The sequence below is a fragment of the Oryx dammah genome, unplaced genomic scaffold, assembly GCF_014754425.2.
Source record: "Oryx dammah isolate SB20612 unplaced genomic scaffold, SCBI_Odam_1.1 HiC_scaffold_28, whole genome shotgun sequence".
NCBI classification, from domain to species: Eukaryota; Metazoa; Chordata; class Mammalia; order Artiodactyla; family Bovidae; genus Oryx; species Oryx dammah.
Window position 1 is genome coordinate 100,841,930 of NW_024070212.1, and position 8,016 is coordinate 100,849,945.

General features: G+C 43.9%; 1 protein-coding gene across 1 annotated transcript; it reads left to right on the forward strand.

Annotated features, from left to right (window-relative positions):
* The first annotated feature begins 6,611 nt into the window (after nt 1-6,611).
* On the forward strand, nt 6,612-7,559 carry LOC120856303 (olfactory receptor 2A12-like). Its single transcript, XM_040231468.1, has one exon. The coding sequence runs from the start codon at nt 6,612-6,614 to the stop codon at nt 7,557-7,559; it is 948 nt and encodes a 315-aa protein (XP_040087402.1).
* The last annotated feature ends 457 nt before the right edge of the window (nt 7,560-8,016 follow it).

An 8,016-nucleotide genomic window follows, 5' to 3' on the forward strand; every position in this document is an offset into this window, starting at 1 on the left:
AGAAAGAGGAGCCTTGATTTTCTGGAGAAAAGAAGAATGAAATGTCAGCAAGACACGTGTTTCCTGAGGACTTATTAAAAAAATTGTTCTGGGGCCATTAGAAAGGATATGTGAGAGGACTTCCCCAGCGGTCCAGGAGTTAGGACTCCATGCTTCTAAAGCACAGGGTGCAGATTTGACCCCTGGTTGGGGAATTAAGATCCTAATGCTGCATGGCATGGCCAATAAGTAAATAAATAGAAGGGAAGGGCGTGTGAGGATTATCTGCTGAAACGACTGGACCTTATTTTACAGAGCTCTCAGGGCAGTAGAAACCCATAGCAGGCCCACCTAATTTCCCCACCTCCCAGCATGATCCCTTACTCCGGGTCAGTCCTGACTCCCCAGGTCTTTGCATAGGCTACTCCACCTGGAGTGTCCTCTCCTCACTCTTGCCTACTATCCCCTTACTTGTTCATCAAGCCTCGTATGGGTCTATTCTCAGGAAGCTTTCTAACTACTTTCATCTAGGATGAAAGATTTTTTTCTACTCCCCAAACTCAGTGCCACCAACTAAGCACTCAACTTTGGCCTCAGAAACACATAGAGATCTTAAAGGGTCTAACTTTCACCTTGTCCCTGAGTCCCTTTGACAATAAGAACTTCTAACACATCATTCAGATATATTTACATAAAGCTATTTCAAATGTTTATGACTATGAATGTCCTTTCCCCACATTGATGATTTGGAAAAAAAGAATCTCAGTGAACTGAAAATAAAAGGAAATTTCCCTATTCTAACAGAGAGAAAAAAATCTACATTAAAAACCTCCAACTAACATCACAAAATGATGAATGATTAAATGCTTTCCCTCCTAAATCAGTACCAAAATAAGGATGCTTGCTCACAACAATCCTATTCAAAATAGCACGGTAAACTTTAGCCAGTACAATAAGGCTAGGAAAGAGAATATAGGAAAGGAAGAAGTAAAATTGCGTCTATTTTCAGATAACCTAATTGTCTATGTAAAAAATCAAGGATTCTACATAAAAACTCCTATAATTAATTAGTTTAGTAATGTTACAGGATTCAGGATGAACACATAAAAATCAATTTTATTCCTATATACTAGCAATGAAAAATTGGAAACTAGAATTAAATACATAATATTATTTATGATGTGCTTCCCAGGCAGTTGAGTGGTAAAGAATCTGCTTGCTAATGCAGGAGCCGCGGGAGATGCAGGTTCAATCCCTGGGTCAGCAAGATCCACTGGAGAAGGAAATGGCAACCCACTCCAATATACTTGCTGAGATAATCCTATGGACAGAGGGGCCTGGTGGTCCACAGTCCATAGGGGCTGCAAAGAGTCAGAAACAACTGAGCAACTGAGCATGCATGAACATTATTTTTAACTCCATAAAAGTCAAATTCTTAGAAATAAATTAACAAAACATAAACTATCATACCCTTCAAAACAGAGGGTAAAAATCTACCCTAAGAGGGTAGATTTTGCAGTAATAGAGATAAAAGGCATGCCATCATCCATTAAAGAACCATGACATTAGATTTACATCTGGAATGATCACTCTGGCTCTCATGTGGAAACTAAATTGAAGGAGAAGGATACCAGCTGCTGCACTCCCTCAGGCAGGAACAGATGAGAAACTGAACTGTTAAATAAAAGAGTAGCTACTGAACATGAGAGGTTGGTATTAAATAAGAGGACTTTATGAGGTAGACTCATTAGCTAGGTAGGTAAAGGTAGCTCATTAGGAAATGGTGAGGTAGACAGAGGAGTCAAGGATGAATCCCGGGTCTGGTTAATCAAATGGGTGATGGGGGATGAATGCAGAGGGTAGCCCTTTCCTGCCCCCCAAACCTATTCTTTATGGTGCATAGAAACTTTCCCTGGCTTGCCTGCCCAGCCCTCCCAACCCCCCGCCATTTCTCAGTCCAAGAACTTGCTCTGATTGATATTCATATTTCTGGCCCTTTGGACTGTGAAGCTGAGTAGGGAGCACCTGAGAGGAACAGGAAGCATTGGGATGGCAGGATCAGGCTTTTGAGTGTTTGGTCTTGAGTGCTACACTGGGAGGGTGAACAGTGAGCTTGGGGCTTGGGAAGGTTGCTGTGGGGCCTGGAGAATCCCACAAAGGCTCATTAAAAAATCCAATCTGTTCTCCCTGAGGATCAGGAGCAGAACACTAAAGGAGGACCCAGCAGGCCCCCAATGCATCTCACCCTGGGCCCAGCACCAGGTAAGGAGAAGGGCCTGAGGCAGGGAACTGAACTATGCTCACCCACTCCTGGGCAACCCTGTGTTCCCCACATGTCTGACTGTGTGCCTGCCTGCTTCCACCTCCTTTCCATCCATATCGGGCTGCTCCCTGAACTCTGTCCTCCTCTGTTCCCTGATTTCTCTGTGTACAGTGAGGTATCTGTCTCTTTGTCATTTTCTTTCCTTCTTTACTTGTTTTCTGAGTGAGCTCCTCAGCTGAGGGAGAGAAAAGTAGAAGAAAGTGAAGGCTGTTGTATGGAGCTGAGGCATTTGACTCTCCTCTGAAGCCCATTGAGGATACAAGTCAAGCCACTGGTAAGGATAAATCAAGGTATTAATGACAAGTTAATAGAAGTTAGAACCTGGAAGGGAACATTAGAAGTGAGAAGATCTGTGAAGTTCTTATTTGGGAAGGGGAGAGATATAACTGCTTCTGAACAGGATATTGGTACCCTAGCACTCTTCTGGTACAGCCTTAGGCCAGGCCTTGGGATGGACGAGAAGGCTCACAGTGGGCTTGGAGCTTCCCATTCACTTGCTCCTGGTCCTTCTATCCCTCTGCACATTCCTCAGTTTTGCACCATAAGACTCTGAGTGGGATGCTTACTGAGAGACTACTACAGTGGTTCAGGCATCAGGTCCAGATGAAGCTGAAAGAAGTGCACAGAAGGATGACAAAGTCCCAACTCCTCCAGAGAGAGTGAACCAGAGACCCTCCCACCGGACCAGCAGGACTAGTCCCAGTGACACTTTGCTTGATCCTCTTATGGGGTCAGCAAGTTCACTATCTCCCGGGTCAGTTGATCCTATCCACGATCTGCCCTCACTAATGTAAGTTAGTTATATTTTGCTGGAACTTGCCTCCCTAGTATAATTCGCAAATGCACTTTTTAGGATCTGGAACAAGTCTCATCCATCTTCCACATGAAAGCCTTTCAGAGAGCAGGCCCTCAGCTTCCAGAATTCCCCTACTTTTTCAATCCACATGGCAAACACCCCCACTTGCCTCAACTCTTCCTCACATCATGTTGTTTCCAGACTTTTCTTTATAACCTCTTTCAACTTACCTATCGTCTCCTTAAAATGTGGCCCCAGAAGGTGGTCTGGCTTCTGCAGACACAGTTCCATGACACCTCCTGTGATCTCACAGCACCTTTTCTCAGTTTTGTCACTTTACGATGATGTTTTAGAAACATCCTTGCATCGACCCACTTTCAATCTTCAGTTATTTCTCAGCTGGCTATGTATGGCTGGCTTTGTGAGCAGAGGGGCAGGGAATTTTACTTTGGTGCTATAGCATTTTTTTTTTTTTGGTTGGCATATGCTTCTTGTTCTATCCAGTTAAGACTTGAAATTTGATTTACAATGATGTGATCATATCTTCTTCCTCACCATCTACTTGAGATATGAAGAAAGAACCTGTGAGACTGATCCATCGGAATATATCTTGAATTTTCTGATGGTCACAGTTAGATGTTAGACATAACTGAGTGAATACACACACACAGAGTTAAATGATCTGTATCCTCCTCATTCGTACATCTTCCCCTTTGTTTCTGCTCTATTGAAACTGCCCCACAAGACTTGTGTTCTGAGTTTTGTTGCTGTCTGCTTCCTCAGAGACCATGCACTAGCACCTCTTTCCCTCTCTTGGATCTCCCCCAATGTAATACACATTCTGAACTCTTTTACCTTAAGAAAATGACAAAGGAAACAAAGCACCACCCCCCACCTTATGTCCCAGTCTTAGATATCTCCTCATCTCAGTCCTTCTCTTTATAGCCAAGTTCACTCCTCATAACCCACTGATACCTGATTTCTGCCTTCATCACTCCACAGAAAGTTCCCACATCCAAGCCCCTAATAACTCCGGCATTATTGCATTTTTTGAACAGTTTTAATTCCTCTTGCTCTCTCTATAGCACTTAGCATCATATGCACTCTTGGAGATGGTAGTTTCCTGAACTTACACTGTCAAGCTCTTCTGCCTCCCTGGATGCTCTTGTTCAAGCCCCTCTCTTCTCCTGCTGATCTCTCCAGTGTTCCCCTCCCAGGTTGCATCTTTGGAGCCTCTGTGCTCTCTCTCTGAGATATCCCTGAGAGTTCTCATCCATTCTGTGCCTTAATTACCTTCTAAAGTTTGATTTTTTTTGCTTAGATCTCTTTCTAAGGCAATCTGTCTGACTCTCTGATGATCAGCTCCTGCAGGACACTCGATGTTTCAGACTCTGCCTGTCTATAATGGAAGTAATAATGACTCTCTGGCCATTTTCTCCCCCACCCCATCACTCTTTCTTTCACCTCCACCTGTCCTGTAATGATATTCCTGTCAACTTAGCTTCCCAGGTCTGAAACCTCAGACTCATGCTTATTTCCTCCCTCTTCCTCATCTTCTGTACCACTCGGTTGCCAAGTCCTGTCCACCTCTCTCTCTAATCTCTCTTCTCTTCTTTGTTGTCTGGAATGTTACCCTTCTCCCGTCTTTCCTTCATACCTCTCAGCTGGTCTTTCTCCAATGTCTTTTCCTAACTTCCACCCAAATAGTGATATTTCTAAAATCTAAGCCTTAATGAATTACTTCTCTGCTTAAAACTCGCCTGATACTTGCCGTGGCCTAGTCCGTGCTCATTACCAAGGTACACAATACCTTTTTCTTCCTATTGTTCGCAAACCAGCCTGCCCTCAGACCTTATCACCTGTGTTCCCTGGTTGCACAAAACTCTCTCTTTGTTTGATCCTTTGTAACTACTACTCCATTTGCTTGCAAAACTCTTTCTAGTTTTCCAACTTCCAACTTTTCTTTGCTTAGCTAATTCCTAATCTTTTAAGATTCACATCATGGGCCCTCTTCTTGGAGAAGTCTAGCTTTCAAAAGCTAGTTCAGGAGCTCCTTTAATGGGTCCCCATGACCCTCTATACTCCTCTTGTCACAGCACTTATCACTTGAGTACCATTCATTGTTTATCTGTCTCCTTCCTATGTATGCTCTTTGAGGGCAGAAAGTTTTTATTTCTGTATCCCTAGTGCTTAACACAGCATTGACTGCCAGCCCATATCTCCATCAGAGTGCTAAATACATTGAAATGTGGTTTGTGTCTTTATTCTTCTATTTCCCCCCAAAGACTGTGAGCTTCTTGAGGATTAGGAATAGACCGTGTTTTTTCTGGTCTCTTTTAGGTTTTGTTTGCCATCTGATGAACAACACCAGGAAGATAATTTGACTGGAATGAACGTCACTGAGCTCCCACTTTCTGCTAGGAACGGTGCTGTGTGTACCATGCATATCACATATTACTTCTCATAGCTTCTGTTCCTATTTCTGGTAGATATTATGTAGATTTTTACAGAGAAGGAAATGAGGTTCAAGGAGATTAAACTACTTGAACAGGCCACAGTTGAAGTACCAAGACTTGAATGTCAATCTTCTGATTCCAAATCCCATGTTCCTCCACTAGAACCACTTCCTACGATGCCAAGAATGAAAAATCAGCTCTAACTTTTGAGATATAAACTAAATTCTGGAGCTCCCTGACTGTCATAAATCTCGACTCTAGGAGAGAAAGAGACCCCAAAGTATAGATTACCACTGGGAGGGTATTCCCATCAAGCTGAACGAATCAGAGACGCCAAAGCTGATTTCAAGCCAAAAAGACAGCTATTATTTTGCCTCAACTATAGTTTGAGGGTCAAGCAGGAAGACTTCTTTTCAGTTATGAATAAGGCCAGGAAGAGGCCCAGTGGTGAGCAACTCCACCTGAAATAAAATCAGATATGAGGAAGCATCCAGAGACACCAAAGACTCAAGAAACACAGACCTGGACAAAATTTTCAAAAAATTTTTCATGTTCTGGAGTCATATACTCTTGCCCATATTTCTGACTTGCCCTGCCTATGTATACATAGTGATTTGAAGTTTAAAGCACCAAAGGAAAGAGTTTTGAGTGATTTGTTTTTTGACAGAAGGAAGAAGGAAACTTCAAATCTTCGTCATCACACTCTACACCAAGACTAAGGCAGAAGAGCCTGAAGCAATGTGCTGTGTGATGGTGGCTCCTGAAGCACGAGAAAGCAGGTGGCCTTGCTAGGACTAAGAGAGGAAGCACAATGAGAAACTGGAAGTTTTGATGAAAGATTCACACTTGAGAGAATGAAAATCTCATAAAATTTTCCCTCCCCTTTCCTAATTTAGCCTCATCCTAGATAGACCTCAGTCAATGACCTGATATGAATCCCGAGTAGTATCTAAATAAAATCATCGACCTTGCCAACCACTGAACAATCATGGTGATTGATATGCATCCTAAGCTGGGACAATAGTTGGTTCATTTCTCTTTCTGCAGCTGAAAGAGAATGCAGGCTTTCCTCTGGGAGAACCAGAGCTCCGTGTCTGAGTTCATCCTTCTGGGCTTCTCCAAGGATTCCCAAATTAATGCAATCCTCTTCAACATCTTCCTCTTCCTCTACGTCTCTACTCTTGTGGGCAATGGGCTCATTGTCACCTTAATCCACCAGGACTCCCGCCTCCATACACCCATGTACTTTTTCCTCGGTGTCCTCTCCATGCTGGATATGAGCTATGTCACCACCACTGTGCCCCAGATGTTGGTGCATCTGGTCTGTCAGAAGAAAACTATCTCTTATGTTGGGTGTGTGACCCAGATGTACATCTTTCTGGTGTTGGGCATCACTGAGGGCTGGCTGTTCTCTGTCATGGCCTATGATAGATATGTGGCCATCTGCTACCCACTCAGGTACAAGGTTATCATGAGCCCATGGCTGTGTGGGGTGATGGTGGTCTTTTGTGGACTGTGGGGGGTGAGCTGCTCTCTCATTTACACTGTCTTCACTATGCGCTTGCCCTACTGTGGCCCCAATGAGATCAACCACTTCTTCTGTGAGGTTCCTGCTGTTCTGAAGCTGGCCTGTGCAGATACATCCCTCAATGACCAAGTAGATTTCATTCTAGGTTTCATCCTTCTTCTGGTACCCCTTTCCTTCATTCTGGCTTCTTACATCCGCATCTTTGCCACCATATTGAGAATTCGCTCAGCCCAAGGTCGGCTCAAGGCCTTCTCCACCTGTGCCTCCCACATCACTGTGGTCAGCATGTTCTGTGGACCTGCCGTGTTTATGTACATGAACCCTGGGGCCAATGCTTCCCCAGAGCGGGACAAGAAGCTGGCCCTGTTCTACAACGTCATCTCTGCCTTTCTCAACCCCATCATCTACAGCCTCAGAAACAAAGATGTAAAGAGAGCTTTCCTCAAGCTGACAGGCTGGGGCAGGACCACTGAATGAGGTCCCTGCAACACAGAAGGCTACGGCCAGACCTGAAACCATGGCTTCTGTGGTTCTCCCACCCCATCCCCTCCTGTAACCCTATGGACAGGCAAGAATCACTGACTGTTAGGGGAGATGATATGTGAAAGTAAGTACCTGGGTGGGACATGATGATGACTCCAGTGGGCTCTCTTCAAACATCACGAGACTAAACTATGGACATCTTGCCGAGGAAAGATCCATATCTAATTCTTTCCTGTTTCCCCAGGGCCCAGCAAAGAGTCTGACAAATCAAAGCATTTACTGAAAGCAAATGTTGAGTAACTGAATTCATGAGGATTGGACTTATTAAATCAACTCTAGGTAGATGGGACAAGATGGCTCATAGGACCCAGATTAGTGAACTTTATCTCAATAAAGAGCATGAACAGATCTAAAGAAACATAGTTTCAGGGTAAAAGAAAGGTGACCTTTC

What these genes read in the sequence shown, in the direction of transcription:
- LOC120856303 (XM_040231468.1), top strand. Translation starts at nt 6,612, where the DNA reads ATGCAGGCTTTCCTCTGGGAGAACCAGAGCTCCGTGTCTGAGTTCATC.